The 20755-nt window shown below is 40.8% G+C and overlaps 1 protein-coding gene across 15 annotated transcripts in view; it reads right to left on the reverse strand.

The window, feature by feature from the left end:
• Positions 1-20755, reverse strand: part of ICA1 (islet cell autoantigen 1) — a 164479-nt gene that overhangs the window by 128845 nt on the left and 14879 nt on the right. For 11 of the 15 annotated variants that reach the window (XM_040260517.1, XM_040260522.1, XM_040260521.1 and 8 more), the window contains exons 2-4: positions 10950-11052; positions 7045-7210; positions 3979-4051 (exon numbers count right to left, since the gene is read on the reverse strand). In XM_040260517.1, coding sequence (XP_040116451.1) covers positions 3979-4051; positions 7045-7210; positions 10950-10966 — 256 coding nt within the window. In that variant the 5' untranslated portion in view covers positions 10967-11052. The remainder of the gene's footprint in view (positions 1-3978; positions 4052-7044; positions 7211-10949; positions 11053-20755) is intronic. The other 4 variants (XM_040260523.1, XM_040260518.1, XM_040260512.1 and 1 more) reach the window with 1 other exon arrangement.

The following is a 20755-nucleotide window of genomic DNA, read 5'->3' on the forward strand; positions in this document are numbered from 1 at the left end:
TCCTTCCCCTTCTGTTCTTTCAAAATCAGTGCATTGGTCAAAGCCTTGCTCAAAAGCTACCTCCTTTGTGAAGGGGGTGACCCCTCCTTCTCTGTGACAGCAGCGCCCCCTCGGCACTGGGTACTGGAGTGTCTGTGAGTGGGCACGTGTCTTTTTCCCATGAGAATCCCAGCTTTCTCGACAGGGACCTCATTCAAACTATGGATTCCCAAGGCTGAGCAGAAAAGTCATATTCAGGGCATTAATTAAATGCTTGTGAAGCTGAATTAACTATAATTTTTGCCTTGTTATCCCTGTTTACTTTACTTCACTTTAAATGCTTATCTGATACTTATATGTCATGGTTCTAGGTAAAAAAAAAAAAAAAATTCCTCTAAGAAGTGTTGTTGTTTTTTACTACCTTCCGTTCTTCTTCCTTGCCACTTACTAACATGGGACTCACTCAACTGCACAATTAGGACAGTTTCATATCTTTGCTTACAACAGTGTGAGGCTGCTGTCACCTTCTTTACCTTAAGCCTCAAGTCACATACAAATGAACACATGAGCTTAAGGCCAGGAAGAAAACCAGTTCATGGCCCTAAATGACTACCTGTGTAAGTAGTGCTAGTCACTTAGTAGTGTCCAATTCTCTGCGACCTCATGGACTGTAGCCTGCCCAGCTTATCCACCCATGGGATTCTCCAGGCAAGAATACTGGAGTGGGGTGCCATTCCCTTCTCCAGGGGATCTTCCCAACCCAGGGACTATGAGGCTGGTGAAATGTACTCTTTGCTATACAAACCTAAGTAGGTTGGAGCATTTGAGAATTTAGGTTTCGCTATTTTACACACTTGAGGATTAAACTTGGGGTGCTAGACAGGCTTCATTTTAAGAGCTGAACTCTGATCAATGGGACAGGGCTGCTCAGAGGGTGTGGGAAGATTGAGGGGCCTCCGGCTCCCGGCTGGGTGACTTAGTGATGACTGTGTCATTTTCTAAGAAGGGATGTTCATTCTTTAATTTCAATTTTAAAATCCAAATACTGAAATAAATTTACAAAGTTTAAAATTTAGCTGCAACACAGGTTTATCAGATCACTCTTAATGTTCCTACGTATAAGGTTTCACTTAACGAGAACTTAATTCAGAGACAAATAAAAACCTATTCATATTTAATTGCTGATTAGATTTCAGATGTGCCCTGTAAAGGGAACCAAAGAACTATAAAACCAATTAGCTTGGCAGCATTAATTCACTTAGCACAAATTTATAGATGATCTCATTGTACGAGGCACTGTTCTTGCCATTGGAAATAAAGAGATGGACGAGACACATGAGGACCCTGCTGATGCAGCTTAGGTTCAAGGAACAGGAGACAGAATTAAAAAATACAAAACTCAAACTCAACACACAAAAAGTAAAATGCCAGGTAAGATGGGAGGGGGGGTGGGGGGCATAAGAGAGAGCGACAGGTAACTGTTTTGGGCTGGGTGGTCATGCAAGGTGTCTCTGAGCAGGAGAACAATAAGCTGAGCTTTGGGATAAGGGGCCACTTGAGACAATGAGGGCAGGGACATCCCAGATGGAGGAAGTGGTGAGTGCAAAAGTCCTCAGGTCACGTGGCGTGTAAGAGCGAAAGTGGCTGGAGAGGTGAGCAGGGTCAGATCCAGTAGGAATTTGTAACCCATGGTATGGAAGTGTACATCTTACATTAAGTGATACTGGAGGCTTCTCAGCAGAACAATATGATCCAATGTACTTTAAAAAAAAACCAAAAACTTTATTTTGAAACAATTTTAGGCTGATAGGAAAACTGTAAATAGGATACAGAGTTCCTGTGCACCCCCTTCCCCTAACGTTAGCATCGTACACAACCACGGCTCTTGTTGTGGTTGTTTAGTCGCTAAGTCATGTCTGACTCTTTGTGACCCCACAGACTGGGCATGCCAGGCTCCTCTGTCCATGGGATTTCCCCGGCAAGAATATTAGAGTGGGCTGCCGTTTCTTTCTCCAGGGGATCTTCCCGACCCAGGATCAAAACCGTATCTCCTGGTTTGGTAGGTGGATTCTTTACCACTGAGCCACCGGGGAAATCCATGTAACTGTTGCACACCGATCAAAACTAGGAAAATACCACTGATACAGTATTAGTATTTAATCGACAATCTTATGAATCTTCCTAGTTTTCCCACTAATGCCCTTTTTCTGTTCCAGGCTCCTACACTGCATTGAGTTGTCAAGGCTGCTTGGTCTCCTTCAACCTGAGCCAGTTTCTCCTTCTCGACTTTTATGACCTTGGTGCCCTTTAAGAGTACTGGTCAGGTGTTTTGTGGTCTGTCCTCTATTTGGGTTTGTTTGCTTTCTCACAATTAGACTGGGGTTATAGGTTTAGGGGAAGGAAACGGCAGAAGTGGAGTCTCCTTCTCAGTGTAAGATATCAGGGCTACAGGAGATCAACACACGTCGTTACTGGTGATGTTAACTAACCCCTATCATTTCGTTCATGTCATGTCTATTGGATTTCCCCACTGTAAAATTACGATTCTTTTTCCTTTCGTAACTGTTAAAAATCTTGGGAGTAAATTCAGAAGACTGTACAAAGATGCAGTCTCTTCTCAAACTTTCACTCACTAATTGTAACATCTTTCCGGGAATCATGCGTGTCACAATTCTTTCTGTGGGTGTGACGGAATCACCATTAGGTGATTTGGTGGTTCCCTCATTCTTTCTAGATTAATCGCAATTATTTTATAAGGAAGAACTATTTCTTCTCCCCCATTTCTTTGCTTATTTCTGTACACACACTTGATGGACATGATCTCATTTCATGGGTTATAAGCTAATACTATTCATCATTTATGTTGTTGCTCAGATTACTCCAGCTTTGACCCCTGAGCGCTCTCTGACTGCAATGTGGATGATGAGCTGGAGGAGGCAAAAGTAGGGGCAGGGAGACCAGTTAGGAAGCTGATGCAGCCAATCAAGGAAGACAGTGATGACGGTGGCCTGAATGAAGGCAGTAGCCATGAAGAGGTAGAGGAAGGAGAACCAGGAAGCAAGTGAGCTGACCAAACCGACCGGCACCTGTGACTGACCGGATGTGGCACAGAGAAATGTCAGAGGTAGTGTGCCGTGTGTCTGGACTGTCTCATACTGAAGACTATGGCGTGATAGCACTGGAGACATCTTAGCTCAAATACCTGGTACATAGTAACACAGATAATTTACCAAATTTTGCCTCTAAATCCTAGGATTTTGTACTTCCACAAAATAGTCTTCATAAAAGATTACTAATAAAGGAAAATGGCCAACTGTTAATTTGTCATTACTGGAAAGGGGTTTTAGGAGTCAGAAACAAACTTCTCACAGTTTAGTCTCAGAAATACAGAAATTGTACTCTTAAACGATCTCCACATGGAAATTTAAAAACAAAGTAACATACAACTTGATATTTAGCATTTCAGACACAACTCTGTTGGTAATGATTTTAAGATGGGATGACCATAGGAAAATCTTATTCCCTAAAAAAACCAGTATCTGACATTAAAAAATGTTCAGGAAGAAGTGCTGTCAACAAAATATAGCCAATGGATTAACTGTATGAGCCTTCTCTCTTCATTTGGTCATTTTAAAAGGAACAAAACTGGACATAAGAGAGCCTAGGCAATCAAATGGTAACAGCTCCAAAATTTTAAATCCCATGATATAAAACTGAGAAAACTTTTTTATAACTAGGAAAAGAAGTGGCACATACTTATCTATGGTAGACTCAATGCAAAACTCCTCTGTGATTGTACTTGCACTGAGATAAACAGCCTATGTAAAGAATTTCTGATAAAATTTTTAAAGACCCCAACCTACCAATTAAAGAGCAAAGACAGACACCCCGAAACATTTGTTTTCTTGTCTTGCCTTCTAAACATATAAAATTATACATTAAGGCAAAATATCGAATATCTTACTATTTGGTCAATATTCATACTTAAGGCATACTTACAACATATTCTCTTTTGATAGAGTACAATTGCTTTAGACAAGTCCAGACAGGTTCTCTGAATTGAGTGAAACAGCTATAATAAAAATACAAACAAAATGCTAAATAAAACAGGCAGCAGTGAAATAAAAAACAATTACACTGAATATAACCATAATGTCTGATTTGCCCACTAAAAACAAGATCATATGCCTAAGTATGCTCGGTGTTATGTGATGTACTAAACAGAAAATGTGACCAAAGCTTTTAAATATGCTCCTGTTTTTCTATATTTATTAGAATTCAACATCTCTGCAATCTAAAATGAGATCTGCAGAAAGATGATTTCCTCCAGACTACTCAAATAATAGCTGAAAAACAGAGATCCTAAGTGCAGGGCCCATTAGAGGACTTGGTAAACCAGAGACCCAATATTCATTCATAATCTAATTTATTTCTTTTTACCACTTGCTGTCTTTTTTTCCAAATGGACGATCTGTCAATTAAGCATCATATTTAAAACATGACACTAGCTTATTCTATGATCCTAATGCATACTTAAACAACTCTATAAAAACAAACAAAAATCAATCAGCTCAATGTTCTGTCTGCTTTGAAGACATCTGGTAAAATGGAGTTTCGCTAGCAGCCCCTATCACTCCTTTTCCCAATTATTTCATAAAATACATGTAGAAGAAACCTAATATGTCATGCTATGGCCATAACAGAGAAAATTAAGGGGAAAGCAGGTGGGCTATAGGGGGAAAAATTTAACTATATTTTAATTTCTGGTCTTTGCTTCAGAAATGGAGACAGTTCAAGAGAAGACAAAACAGTTGTAAATCAACGATACTCCAATTTTTTTTTTTTTAAGGAGAGCAGATAGTTCAGAGACATTACACTTTCTCCACCCTCTGTCCACTGACTCAGAGACCAGTGCTGGTATCAATTAAAAAACCTGGCAGACAAACCTTGTGCCTCTGAAGAGCCACCAGGGAAAGGAGTGCAAGGCTCCACTCCCTCTCCCCTGGCTTACTGGCCATGGTGATGTAGCCATTACAACTGGTGTTACAAAGCACTTCATTGTTTGAGTCAAAGCAGAAGGCTGGCTTCATGATAAATATGACCAAATGTTCTAATAAAAATGGACATATGCATATATACTGAAAAGATTAAAAACCGCTCTTACGAATGCTTAATATGATAAATCTTGGTCACGTAGAGTATGCGTGCGTGCATGCTAAGTTGCTTCCGGCTCTGACTGCGTGCTCCAGTGTCTGACTCTGTGTCCTCATGGACTGCAGCCCACCAGGCTCCTCAGTCCGTGGATTTCCCAGGGAAGAGTACTACAGTGGGTTGCCATGCCCTCCCCCAGGGGATCTTCCCGACCCAGGGATGGAATCTGTGCCTCTTTTGTCAACCTGCATTGGCAGGTGTGTTCCTTACCACTAGTGCCACCTGGGAAGCCTGAAACGCTGCTGCAAGAGCCTAGATATAAACATAAAATTACTGTATTTTGTTTCACATACTAGAAATTAACATACTAAATTTGAATAATGCTTGTATTACTACTAGGTTGTTAAGAGGAAAAAATAAATCTATAAGATGTGAGAAGCATATACAACTTATCATTTCAATTCTATTCAGAATACTAAAATCAGAATAGAGGCCTTGGGACATCCCTGGTGGTCCAGTGGTTAAGACCCCATGCTTCCAGTTAAGGGGATGCAGGTTCAATTTCTGGTTAGTGAACTAAGATCCCACATGCCACGGGACATGGCAACCCCCTTCCAAAAGTATATTATCTCTTAAAAAAAAAAAAAAGAATAGAGGCCTCCTGGTTCTTCTTTTCCCCGCTTCAGGAATCTCTGTTAGAGCATCTCTGTCAAGCCGAGCTTTGGTTAGAACAATCCCACTGACAGGAGAGAGGGTTGGGAACTCATGTTGCTTGTATTTCCGTGCATACTTATTCACTGGATACCTACTGAATGTGTACTGTGTGTCTGGCTGAGTATACAATAGTGAATAAGCCTGACATGGAATCTGACCCCTGATGGAGAGAGGGCAGGCAAACGAACACTTGAGATAATTCCACGAGAGGTGAGTTCTGGGAATAATGGCCCTGGGTCTAGTTCTTTCCTCAGGTACACAGGATGAATGAACCTTATCCTCTTCCACGTGACAGCCCATCCCAGAGAATTGGTGACTAACATCTCCCTTTCAGCCTCTCTTTCCCAGAAGAAGCATGGTTTGCACCATCCTGGCCCCATCCTTCTCAGAACGCTTTTTGAAATCTTGAACTTTTGACCTTCCTCTCATTAAGGGTTCAGCTCATGAATTGTAGCTTATGTTTTGATATCACTCTCAATTCTTATCAGACCACATAACACATTATTTTTATCTGTGCCCTCTCATTCACAGAAGTGATAAGTATGCTTTTAACTTTTTTTTTAATTAATTTTTTTGGGAGTATAGTTGGTTTACAATGTTGTGTTAGCTTCTGATGTATAGCAAATGCTTTTTAAATTTTGATCTAAAGTATCAGCAGAATGTCCAGCAAGGTAGGAAATTAGTGGCCCTTTCACCAGTTATTTGAGAGCCAATCAGCTACTAATTCAGCTTACTGTGTTATTAACTAGTCTAACTAAATATTAGTTAATTCATTCCTGAATTTTCCAGGATTCAACACAACCTTATTAGACTGATGTTCCAGGACTTTTTGCTGTCATGCTTTTTTTTTCTTTAAATGTAAACATTTGTCTTACCCTAGCTATCTAATAGCACTGGCTCTTTGAGTTAATGTTTTTCAACAAACATTTATTGAGAATTTACCACATTTCATGCATTCTAATAAAGTGCTTAAAAATTGAATTAACTGAGGTATACTGGTGGTTACAGAAGAATTGTGGGTTTAAAAAAAATATGCTGGAATTCAGTTGATCTGATCCTAGATTTTCCTCATGAACGAGTTTGTTTGCAATATGTTTTCAAATACAAAGCACACCTATATGCTTGCTTCTGTGAATACACTGTCAGATTCTGTCCCTAGCAGGACGGCCGTACAGGGGTCAAGGGCCATGAAGCGCTCACCTCTAGCTTGGCGTCCAGGTCTGCGTCGGAGGCAACGACATGCTCATCTTCTTTCTTCCCCGTGGCTTTAATAAAGGCTTGCTTCGTTTCCCAATACTTCTGCTGCATCTTATTTACAACTGACTTGTCTTGGGGATATCGATTGTGTAAGTCCCAGGGATAACTGCTAGAGGCATAGGCATTCAAAGAGATGTTTTACTCACAACTTTCAAAAAGATTTAAGACATCAGAGCACAAACAAATGTATCCAAACATTCACAACGTTACTGAACACAGAAGTGCTTTCTTACACGGTTATTACACCAAAAGGTTAATCAAGTCTAATTTTTACACCAAAACCTTAAAAGTTAGTGAGGAAATTAAGAAACTTTGGCAGGAAACCGAGAAACTCAAACTTGAGGACTTTGGATATTGAAAGACTGGAGAAATGGAGAAAGGGAAGCCAAGCCAGGCAAGGGGACTGCCTCAAGCACCCGAGGGAGTCAGAGGTAAAGCTGAACACCAAAATTCTCTCCAGTCTGCACTGCAGCCAGCACTGAAGAGGTGGCAGAAAAGCAGAGATAAGGGGCTGCAAAACAGCATTCTTGAAAGCTGTCACAGAGGTCCCTCACACAGTCAAACTCATAGAATCAGAGGACAGAGTGGTGGTTCCCTGATGCTGGACAGGGAGGAGGAAAGGGGAAATTACTGATCGACAGCCATAAAATTTCAGTGGTGCAAGACGAGTTACGTTCTAGAGATCGTCTGTACAACCGTGTGCCTGCAATTCATTGTGCCTGTAGTTCACAGCACCGTATTCTACACTTAAAATTTTGTTAAAACGGTAGATCTCAATCAAGTGTTCTTACTGCAGACACACAAAATTTTGAAAAAAAAATTTTTTTAATTGGTTATGGATTTTTCATATTAAAACTTTAAATTCTTAAACATAAATGGTTAAAATACAGATAAGGAAGCTATTCTTCAGGAAAAGCAGTGAAGATCACATCAAAAAGCGTGTCAAGAATAGACTCAGAGACTGAACTAACGGTTGCTGTGTGAAGGATGAGGGAGAGGGATAGTTGGGGACTTTGGGATGGACATGTACACACGACTGGTTTTAGAATAGATAACCAGCAAGGACCGACTGTATAGCACAGGAAACTCTGCTCAATTATATGGATGGGAGGGGAGTTTGGGGGAGAATGAATACATGCATATGTATGGCTGACTTTTGCTGTTCACCTGAAACCATCACAACATTGTTAATCGGCTTGTTAATATCCCAATACAAAACAAAAAGTTTTTTTTAAAAGGGGTGTAAAGAAGAAATTAGAAAAAGCTCAACTGAGAATGAAGTGGAATTTGTAAGTGTCCAGGGTACTCAAACACTGACAGAAAGCTTGCCGTGGGGCTCCGTCCTTCCTGGTTTTGTCACCACCTCCTGTGTGTCTAGGGTTCCCATCCAGAAGCTCACATGGGACCCTCAGGTGTCTCCCTCTGCAGACACATAACTTCTTCCATCCCATCCTATTAGCACTCAAATGTGCCAGACTTGGGTTCTAAAGCAGAAATTGCTTTATACTATTACACCAAAATATGTATCTCAAACCTTGATGATTTATACTATCTTGCCAGATAACATTTACAAGTTTGGATTCACACACTTGTTCTGAAAAAAATCAGAGTTTCAGATGACCTCCTTAGCAATGGTTATCTTTGGAAAGAGGCAAAGGATTATGGTTTATATCTTTCTGCATTATTTCAAAGTTGGGAATACGTCTAGATATCAAATGTATAGGCACGATAACCACACTTAATAATACTGTATTGAACACTGCAAACAGGCTAGGAGGGGAGCATTATTCTTCATGTGTACTCATCACACACAAAAAGCGGTAACTATAAAGATGATATGTTAATTAGCTGAACTGCAGTAATGATTTCACTATGTATATCATAATATCATGTTGCACATCTTAAATATATATAATTATTATTTAAAATTAAATGCAAATTAAAAGGTTTTATTATGAGCTTCAATCAGAGAAAAGGAAATGAAAATATGTATAACTTTTGTATAAAAGATAATCCTTCTACATATTAAGTGCGTTAAAAGATGAGAAGAGGACTTTCCTGGTGGTCCAGCAATTAGGAATCTGCCTGACAGTGCAGGGTTCGATTCCTGGTCCAGGAAGATTCCACATGCTATGGAGCAACTAAGTCTGTGTGCCATGACTACTGAGCCCGTGTGCCGCAACTACTGAAGCCTGCACACTCTAGTGTGCCATCACTACACGCACTTCAGAGTCTGTGCTCTGCAACGAGAGAGGCCACCACAACCAGAAGACCGCGTACCACAACAAAGAGAGAGCCCATGCAAAGCAACAGACACCCAGAGCAGCTGAGAAAACACCCTTCACCCTGTCATTTAACAAATGAGGAACCTCAGGTTTCAAAATGTTAAGAATCTTGTCCAGAATCACACAGGATTAAAATCCAAGCTTCTAAATCTCAGCGCAGCGTGCATTCCAATGTTCTCTGCAGCCCTCGCATTTCAGTGGCAAGTGGTAAAGTGGCTTTGAAAGGTAAATGGGAGAAAGGCTCTGGGGAAGGGCCCACCTCCTGGGGCTCTCCCAGGTGGTTAAGTGGGGGACTTAACTACCTGCTTCCCGGAGCCTGCTGCCAAGATATGTCAGCCATTACGAGGGTCAGGGGATGAAGCCATCCGTTTGTCTTAATGAGGCAAGATGGAACAATTAACAAAACAGTCTGACAACTCTTAGAGAGTTGTCAAATGGGGATACTCAGGGAAACAAAATCCCTTAGCTGTTTATTAATTACCTTTTAAAGCTCATTACATTTTAAGACATGCAAAATTCTTTTAAAGTGTGACTTTCAATATTACTGAGGAGCTGGACCTGATTGCTTCTCTACTGAGAGAGGAGGGATTAAAAAGTATAGTCTTTACTATAATTAATTGTACCATTGAAAATGAAAATAGGCACTGTATTTTATCATGATACAAATTAAAGGAGGTAAAGTATGACAAAGATCACCTTGACCGGTGGATCAAGGTTTCAAAAGGGTTCAGAAACACTGCTTATAGCAGACCTGAATTTATAAGCAATGTAACATGATGCTTAGATGAGTTATAGGCATGTGAATAGTGCCGTGTGAGGACCACATCTGTTTTATTCAGCATCATCTATTTCCAGCAATGACTGGCTCCTGGATGTTCATGAAGGTTGAAGTCATGACTATTAATGACTCCTGAGTTATTAATTAATGAGTCTGAGTTATTTTTGTCATGATACAGTTACATTATTATTTTATGGCTGCCCTATATAAAATTCCCTTATAACTCTAATATTAAAAGTTGTAAATAAGACAGAGATTAAAAAATGTATCAAGACATTACACTGAAAAAATGATGGTAAGAAAAGCTATCACTAGATTCCCAAGGAAAAAAGTTCCATGTAAATGAATTTCTCAGAGAATCATTTTGGTTATTGCTTTTCATATTACATTTAGTAGGGGTACTGAACTTGACTGTACTCAGCATGGGGGCTGTGTTGGCGGCTCAGATGGTAAAGAATCCACCTGCAATGCGGGAGACCTGGCTTGGACCCCTGGGTTGGGAAGATCCTCTGAGGAGGGCATGGCAACCCACTTCCGATTTCTTGCCTGGAGAATCCCATGGACAGAGGAGACTGGTGGGCTACAGTCCGTGGGGTCGCAAAGAGTCAGACAAGACTGAGAGACCAAGCACAGCACATATTCAACACTGGTTGAAGGCTAATAGGTTATTTACTGCCATTGTGACTCCTGATTGTTCCATTCAGTAGACATTTATTGAGTATATATTACATGCTTTCCTTTTTCAACAGCCTCCCCCAATTCAGAAGAGACAACAAATTATTTACCATTTGTGTCCTGACATGGTTCCTCCTCCTCCTTTTTTCTACTGTTGATGATTTGGGGAGAAGGAGCAGGGAAAAAGCATGAGAGGATAAGTTACATTATAACCTGAAATAAAACAAATACATTTAACAGTTACACACTATACTACTATTACATTAATGTGAAACATAACATTTTTCAATCTAAGCCATTTTAGGAGCCAAACATTACTCCACAGTAACACTGTACCCCAGCATCTAGAGTAGTTTAGCTAAGTAACACTGCTTTGAAACATCCCAAATGAGGTTTAAGAAGTAAACAGGCAGGTTGAATGAAAAGGGCAGGTTGCAGAAGACTACAGAATATATGAGACCATAACATGCAAGCAATACTCTGTATTATTGAAATATACAAGCATTATATAGTGAGGGTATAAAGAAATGCTTAGGAATGACAAACACTAAATTCCAGATAGCAGCTGTCACTGTAGTAGGGACAGGGAATATTATTTGAGAGGCATACACAGGGACTTTGTACCCACAATGTTGTCTTTGATAAGCTAGGTCATGAGTATACTGCATCTGTAGGTCTCTGTAGATTTTAAATCTCTCATGATTAATATTTCTGAAAAGTAAACCAGCACATTGCCAAAACAAAAGCAAACAAAAAGAGAGGCCAAAACAAAACACCATAAAGGTACAAAGGAAGAAAATGTGATTATTTCAGTTTCCATCAACCCAGTACTGTATTTTCATCTCATTAGTAAATATGGGAGTCACTTGATGCCTTTGCACCTCATTCCATTTGCTCTGGGCTTTCCTGGTGGCTCAGTCGGTAAAGAATCCGCCTGCAGTGCAGGAGACCCAGGTTCAATCCCTCCATCAGGAATATCCCCTGGAGAAGGAAATGGTAACCCACTCCAGTATTCTTGCCTAGGAAATCCGATGGACAGAGGAGCTTGCTGTGCTACAGTCCATAGGGTTGCAAAGACTTGGACATGACTGAGCAACTAAACCACCTCCATTTGCTCCAGTCATGGGAGCTAGGCAAACCCGGGGAGGGGCAGAGCCAGCCCACCCAGCCACATGTGCCTACCAGTTACCAGAATGGATGGAGAACGCATTACCTAAAGGAATGGCCTCTGACCAGACACAGACGGCTTGCTGGCTGCCAGAGTGAATGCTCATCATATGAAGGCTCTGGCTGCTCCAACAACATCAACCCAATCGTTCTCCCTCTGCTTCAAAAACGATCCTGGCAACCAGGATCCCTAAAATGATTTGAGTTTCTAAGGAATTTTTTAAACGTTTTAAGGGAAATGCAATCGAGGTGCTGATATTCCAGGCTTTAGGTATGGGCACAGGAGAGAGAAAGGATGACATTTTCTTGAGTGTCGGATGCCTCTGAGATGACAGCATCCCACAATCAGCATCTCTCTTCCTTCTGGAGAGTATCCAGGTTTTTGGACACGTTACTTTGGGAATGACACGATGAGTAAGGCTTGCCTTCTACTTAATAAATCATGGAGAGGTCACAAGCTTCCATTCCTCTCACCACCCACACAGCTTCACAGCAAGTACACATTTATTTTATGTAGCTCAAGGCTTCCAACAAAATTTCTCAGAAAAAGGTATTATCCAAGGAAACAAATGATATTCTTTCCTTGAGTTTGATATCACCATGAACTATTAGGATAGTTGATACTTTTTAATCAATTTTGTATTATGATAAAAGCCATGTAACAAATCTATCCTTGGAACAATCTTAAGTAAACAGTACAGTGCCGTTAACCATCTGTGCACTGTTGTATAACAGAGCTCCAGAATGTTTCCATCTTGCACGACTGAGACTCTACCCGCATTGAACAACTCCCCGTTTCTGCCTCTGACCCTGACAATGATCACTCTACTATATAGTTTGACTCTTAGGAACTTCATGTAAGTGGAATACTAAAGTACTTGTCTTTCCGTGATTGCTCCTTTCACCTGCGCTTCCCAGGTGGCGCTGGTGGTACAGAACCCACCTGCCAGTGCAGGAGATGTCAGAGTCGTGGGTTCGATCCCTGGGCCAGGAAGGTCCCCTGAAGGAGGACGTGGCAACGCACTTAGCATGACGTCCTCAAGGTTCGTCCATATCGTAGGACAGGATAGGTTTTCCTTCCTTTTTAGTGCTAAATACTCCTCCATTGTGTATATATAGCACATTTTTTAAAATCCATTCATCCACTGATGGACATCTAGATTGTTTCCAAATCTTCACTACTGTGAATGATCAGTGTGCAAGTATCTCTTCAAGATCCCGTTTTTATCTTTTTCAGATACACATCCGGAAGTGGGACTGCTGGATCAAACGGCAGTGGTTCTATTTTTGATTTTTTGAGGAATCTCTGTACTTTTTTCCATAGCAAGTGCATAGTTTACAGTCCTACCAACAAGCCTTCAATTATTTTAATTTCTCTGCATCCTCACCAACACGCATTATTTTGTTTGTTGTTTTTTTCGACAGCAACCATCTTAATGGGTGTGAGGGGGTACCTCACTGTGGTTTTGACTTGCATTTCCCTGACCATGTTATGCACATTGGGCATTGTTTCATGTGCTTACTGGCAATTTGCATATCTCCTTTGGAGAAATGTCTATTCAAGTCCTTTACCTATTTTTTTTAATAATCAAGTAAGGTATTTTATCATTGCACTGTAAGAGTTATTTCTATTTTCTGGATATTAACCCCTTATCTAACATATGGTTTGCGAATATCTTTTTCCATTCGGTAGGCTGCCCTTTCACTGCTGTTTCCTTTGCTGCAACTTTTGAGGATTAAAATATTTAACAATTTGAGTTCTTTATAGTATAATGGGCTTCCCTGGTGGCTCAGACAGTAAAGAATTTGGCTGCAATGTAGGAGACCTGGGTTCAATCCCTGGTTGGGAAGATCCCCTGGAGCAGGGAAAAAATCAATAAGCAAACTGCCCCTCTACCTGAACTTCCAGGCTACTCCCAGATTATGCTGCCATACAGCAGTGTTCCTCAAGGTATTGTTTACGGGTCATGCTGGAATCTTCTGGGGTGGTAACATGCAGATTCCTGGGAGCCATCTCTTACTTAATGAATCAGAATTTCTGGAAATGGCTTTGGGAATCTGCATTTGTAACAGGCTTTGCAAGTGACTTATTAAAGTCTGAGAACCACAGCTAAATGACACACAGGAAAAATGCTCTCTGGAAATGGATCACTCCTAAACAAATTTCTGTATTATATATGGCACTAGAACAAAGGGGAGAAGGGCATGGCAACCCACTCCAGTATTCTTGCCTGGAGTATCCCATGGACAGAGGAGCCTGGTGAGCTACCGTCAATGGAATCACAAAGGGTCGCACACAACTGAAACAATCTAGCACGCAGAACAAAGGAATAGTGGGTAGCAAAATCAGGTTAGCCTGTACAGGGCAGATCTCAAGGTCTCAGGAGCAGCAGCTGCTGCCAGAACTTACATCTCTTTTAATGTATGTTTCAGCCCCATTCACTGGGGAAATAACAAACATTTAACGACTTCCTGCCAAAATCCATTTCATCTGACCTATCACCTTCTAAATCCATCCACAGTGTCAAAATCATTACTTTAAAAATTATTATAATTCTCATCTATTCATTCACTTCATATCAACAGTTTGATTTATCAAACATGCATTGACTATCTAATATGTGTCAGACACCATTTTTGGCCTCAAGAAACCTATAGTCTAGGTCAGCTCTGTCCAACAGAAATATACTATGAGCTATATTTATTTATTTTAGACTTTTTGTGATGTCATGACGGTAGCTCATCAGGCTCCTCTATCTATGGCATTTCCCAGGAATGGATACTGGAGAGGGTTGCCATTTCCTTTTCCAGGGGATCTTCCTGACCCAGGGATCTAACCCATCTCCTGAACTGGTAGGTGGATTTTTTTTACTGCTGAGCACCAGGGAAGATCTTTATGAGCTACATAAATAATTTAAAATGATCTAACAGTCACGTTAAAAAAATAAAAAGAGCTGTGGAGATTCCTTAAAAAACTAGAAACAGAACTGCCATACGACCCAGCAATCCCACTGCTGGGCACACACACCGAGGAAACCAGAATTGAAAGAGACACGTGTACCCCAATGTTCATCACAGCACTGTTTATAATAGCCAGGACATGGAAGCAACCTAGATGTCCATCAGCAGATGAATGGATAAGAAAGCTGTGGTACATATACACAACAGAGTATTACTCAGCCATTAAAAAGAATACATTTGAATCAGTTCTAACGAGGTGGATGAAACTGGAGCCTATTATACAGAGTGAAGTAAGCTGGAAAGAAAAACACCAATACAGTATACTAATGCATATATATGGAATTTAGAAAGATGGTAACGATAACGCTGTATACGAGACAGCAAAAGAGACACAGATGTATAGAACAGTCTTATGGACTCTGTGGGAGAGGGCAAGGGTGGGATGATTTGGGAGAATGGCATTGAAACATGTATAAAATCATATAAGAAATGAATCACCAGTCCAGGTTAGATACAGGATACAGGATGCTTGGGGCTGGTGCACTAGGATGACCCAGAGGGATGGTACAGGGAGGGAGGAGGGAGGGGGGTTCAGGATGGGGAACACGTGTATACCTGTGGCGGATTCATGTTGATGTATGGCAAAACCAATACAATATTGTAAAGTAATTAGCCTCCAATTAAAATAAATTTATATTAAAAAAATAAAAAGAATAAACCCATACATATACAGTCAATTAATTCATGACAAAGGAGACAAGGATATACAAGGAGGAAAGAAGAGTCTCTTCAAAAAGTTGTGTTGGGAAAAGTGGAGAGCTATATGCAAAAGAATAAAACTGGACTACTATCTCACATCATGCACAAAAGTAAATTAAAAATGGATCAAAGACTTAAATGTAAGACCTGAAACCATAAAACTAGAAGAAAACATAGGCAGTAATCTCCTTAATGTAGGTCTTGGCAATAACTTTTTGAATCTGACACCGAAAGCAAAGAAGCAAAAGGAAAAATAAATAAGGGGGACATCATTTTACTCAAAAGCTAATGTAAGGCAACCTCCTGAATGGGAGAAAACATTTGCAAATCATATATCTGATATGGGGTAATAGCCAAAATATATAAAGAACTCATACAACTCCGCAAAAACAAACAATCTGATCAGAAGATGAGGAGAAGATCTGAATAGACATTTTTCCCAAGAAGACATACAGATGGCCAACAGATACATGGAAATATGCTAACTCATCAGGGAAATACAAATCAAAACCACAATGAGACATCACCTCAAACCTGTCAGAATGGCTATTATCAAAAAGACAAGAGACAGCGAGTGTTGGCAAGGATGTGGTGGGAATGTAAACTGGCATAGCCCCTACAGAAAACAGAATGGCAGTTCCTCAAGAAATGAAAACTAGGACTGCCATACGAGCTAGCAGCTCTACCTCCGGTTATTTATCTGAAATGAAAACACTAACTCAAAAAGATATCTGCACCCCCATGTTCATTGCAGCCTTATTTATGATAGCCAAGATACAGAAACAGCCTAAATTTCCAGTGTCCACTGATGCCTGAGTGGATAAATTGTAACATGTATACACATTCATACGCATACAAACACATACAAAAAAAATGGGATATTCCTGCTGTTGCTTGCTGCTGTTTAATTACTAAGTCACGTCCGACTCTTTGTTACCCCATGGACTATAGCCCACCAGGCTCCTCTGTCCACGGAATTCTTCTGGCAAGAATACTGGAGTGGGTTACCATTTCCTTTTCTAGGGGATCTTCCCGACCCAGGGATCGAACCCACATCTGCTCAGCAGGTAGATGCTTTACTACTGAGCCACCTGGGAAGCCCTAATGGGATACTATTCAGACATAAAAAAGACTGACACCTTGCCATTTGCAACAACATAAACAGACTTTAAGGGCATCACGCTAAGTGAGATACATCAGATAGAGAAAGACAAATACATTCTAATCTCTCTTATATGTGGAATCAAAAACAAACAAACAAAAAACAAGCCCATACCATATTGGTGGTTGCCAGAGGTGGGTGGTAAGTGGTTGGAGAAATGGGTGAAGGGAGTCAAAGGCTTAAAAAAAAATGGGCATGTATAGACACCTCACCATAGAAGGTATACAAATGGGAACAAAATCATACACAAAGACACTGATAATAAGGGAATTATGAGAAAATAAATGCATTGTACATTAGGGAAAAGCAAATAGAAACAGCCATGAGATATCCTACACATCTTTTAGAAAGGTTACATTCTAAACAAACCCACAAAGTTGAAAATACCAATCCTAGCAAAGATTAACAGGAAAAGTCATTCATTAAAAAAAGAAAGTTAAAAGAAGTGGTAAAAACATTTAAATATATTTTATCTAATGCAATATATCCTAAAATATTATTCCAACATGCAATCAATTTAAAAATTACAAATTGTATATTTGCACTCATGATTTTCTATCAAGTCTGAAATCTTGTGTGCACTTTACAATGAAACTGGTGACATTAAATGCTCAAACGATACATGTGAGCAGGAAAGACTGATGACTACAAACATAATTTCCAGATCCAGGAGACTCTTGACATTTGCAAGAGACATCTAAAGAAATCTTCATGTATCCCCAAATTTCTAATTCTGCTGTAAAAATATCACTTGCCCTATAAAATAAAATAAAGTCTAAGAATAGCTAATACTTCAATTCATGATTCTGCACAGGAAGCTATTTCTCCACTTCTGCCACAAGGCACTTATGAAAGAAACCCAAAATAAATGGTGGTTAATAGCACAGAGACTTCCTCAAGTTCTACTTGTGGTCACCTTACCTTGGGAGATAGGCAACAAAGAGCAAGTATCAAGTTACTTATGGACTCTGAGTCCCATGATGAGAAAAATAAAAGCACCAATATTGTTCAGTTCAGCACCACCTGACCACATGTATGTTTGTGTCTCACTAAACTCTGTCTCCCGGAGGACAAAGCAGATGAACCAATAATAATTTAAGTCCCACTCTAAGAAGTAGGGGCCCATGAGTTAATAGATCAATGAAAAGTTAGTTCCTAATTCTGATGGAGCAGCCCTGAGGGTGGGGGGATGAATACATGAAGAGCAGGTTCTATGTCTCAGACAAGTAATAAAGAGGAGAGACGTAGCCCTGCTCAGAGGTAGGGCACCCGATGAGGTGAGCAGAGACATTAAGGGTGACACCAAGATGACCACCCTAATGTTCTTAAGACTTTCCCAGGCTGCACTTTGATGGAGTTGTAATATCTCCACCCCAGGCTCCAGTGTGTTCAGTCGCTCAGTTGTGTCTGACTCTTTGCAACCCCAAGAACTGTAGCCCGCCAGGCTCCTCTGTTCATGGGATTTCCAAAGCAAGAAGACTGAAGCGGGTTGCCATTTCCTCAGGCTCTAAGGCCAGGCATTCAAAACAAGAGCTGTCCTCAAATACACCCACATGGCTGAGAGACCACCTTGCCACGAGGGGAAAACGGGACGAACAGGGAGGAGGGATATTTTGTTCACAGTTTCTACAGGGGTTCTGTGCAATCATTAAGCTCATTCTCATCTCCGCTTTTCTTCCATGCTTGGCATGTTGACTCTTCAATTTTATCTACCCATGTGGACAGACCACAGCTGTCCCACTTGTTTCTATTTTCTATAGCTATTGAGAAGCCGTTCTGAACACACAGGTTGGCCAACACATATGCAAAAGTTTCTTCTGAATAACTCCAAGGTTCATAGAACACTAAAGCAAGCCTGGTTTAAGCAAAGTTTGATGCACTGCTCCAAAAAGAGTCAATTTTAGCTGCCTCAAATCCTGATACTGGATTCTCCTCCTTGGAAACGTAACATGCGTTAAGTATTTTCATTCCATACAGGCTGCCTTCAACTGTACTGAACATTTAATCTGGCCACAACCCTCTTCTAGGAGCTTATGGAGTTTGCTGATGGCACTTCTGATTATATTTGAATTATGCAAAGGGTCTAAGGTTCTTGAGCCAACCCTTACTCAGAGTAAAGGTAAGATGAGTAGTTATATGTCACCAAACCAATACTCTCAACCCACAGAAACAGTAAGCTTCCTTTTCCCTCGTGTTTCCTACGTGAGTCCTGTCTCTTAGGCAGTTTTCATGTCTCAAATTAATTCCTTGTCCAACTTAAACGTTAGGTTTTTCTCCTCCCTCAGTGAGCAGGTTTTCTATTAGCTGGAGTCCTAGCTGAAACTGAGTCCAGTATCCCCTTTTCCTTAATCTGTACTGAGCATATGGCAGATTCTCTTGAATTGCAGATTGGAGCCACTGCCAAATTTGTCATTTGTCTAACTTATTCAAAATCTCTATTTTCTAACTAAAAACTGTCACCATCTTAAAGTGCTTCATTCTGTTGTGCACACCAGCATTTAAACACACTTTGCAAGAGACGAGAACAGAGTCGTACAGTACATGTAGCTGCAGGGGGGTACGTCTGAATCATCCCATAGAAAGATCACTCATTCCCAAACACCAGCTTCATGGCACCATGTGTCACTGAATCCCAGGTGCAGATATGTTCACACTGCAACCTTCCTGAAGCTGGATGTCTCCTACAATCGATACCTTATCAACTGTTTGGTAGTCAGTTTTCTTCTTCATGCAACATAAGATGGTGAAAGAGCTCATGAGCAATGAGTTCACATATCTGATGAAATATAGAATAATTCTTGAAAATTAAACCCCTGTAAAATTAGCCATCACTACCCGCCACAGACTTTCAGGGATACTTGTGTATAAGTGAACAGGAGAATCTGAAGTCAGGGAGTGCTGAGCGCTTCCTGTGATGGGGAGTAAGTGCCATGGCAGGGGGAGGTACCCAGGGTTAGAAGAAAAGAGAGGTCAGGGCACTGGGCTGGCTCCCTACACGGCCTCTGGGCTGGGATTCCGAGAATCAGTAGTTGCTGGCCAGGGGATGAGTAGGAGTGTGTGTGGGTATGTGTGTTCGGTTGCTCGGTTATGTCCCATTCTTTGCGGCCCCACGGACTGTAGCCCACCAGGGTCCTCTGCCCATGGGATTTCCCAGGAAGAGTACTGACTGGCATGGGGTGCCATTTTTCCCTACTCCAGGGGATCTCTCTGACCCAGGGATCGAACCCTCATCTCTTGCATCTCCTGTACTGGCAGGAGGATTCTTTACCACTAGTGCCACCTGGGCAGCCCTGTGGGTATGTTGGGAGGGTATTATTCCAGACAGACAGAAAGCAAAGAACAAACTGCTTCTATGGTAAAACTGCATGAGTGTGTGTGTGTGTGTGCGTGCATGTGCACATCCACGCAACCAACCATAAGCAGCTGTGCATTCCTACAACTTTTAAGAACAAGAGCTGTGACCTGGGACACGTGGGGACATACGGGGACCAATCTCTGAAAGCACCTTTAGTCACTTTTCAGCATTGAGATATACTTTGTAGCTCCTGGAGGGTAGACGTTTGATGCGGTTTATTTCACATGTAGTGATTACCTTCTGTGTCCTGTCTTTGCCAGAGAGTTCCTAATTGACTTTCCATAACAAATGGACACCTGTGGCAGGTCTCTTGGATTTAACTTCCAATTTTGCAGGATACTAATTTATATAATTTTCTCCTCATTCCATCTTTCTGTTTTTTCAGAGAACAACTTCATCTAGAACTACTACCAGTTTTCAATAGCTGGTTTTACTTCTCTGACATATAACCACAGAACTAATATAAGTTGGAGAAGGCAATGGCAACCCACTCCAGTGTTCTTGCCTGGAGA

Source organism: Oryx dammah, unplaced genomic scaffold (assembly GCF_014754425.2).
Source record: "Oryx dammah isolate SB20612 unplaced genomic scaffold, SCBI_Odam_1.1 HiC_scaffold_18, whole genome shotgun sequence".
Classification (NCBI taxonomy): domain Eukaryota; kingdom Metazoa; phylum Chordata; class Mammalia; order Artiodactyla; family Bovidae; genus Oryx; species Oryx dammah.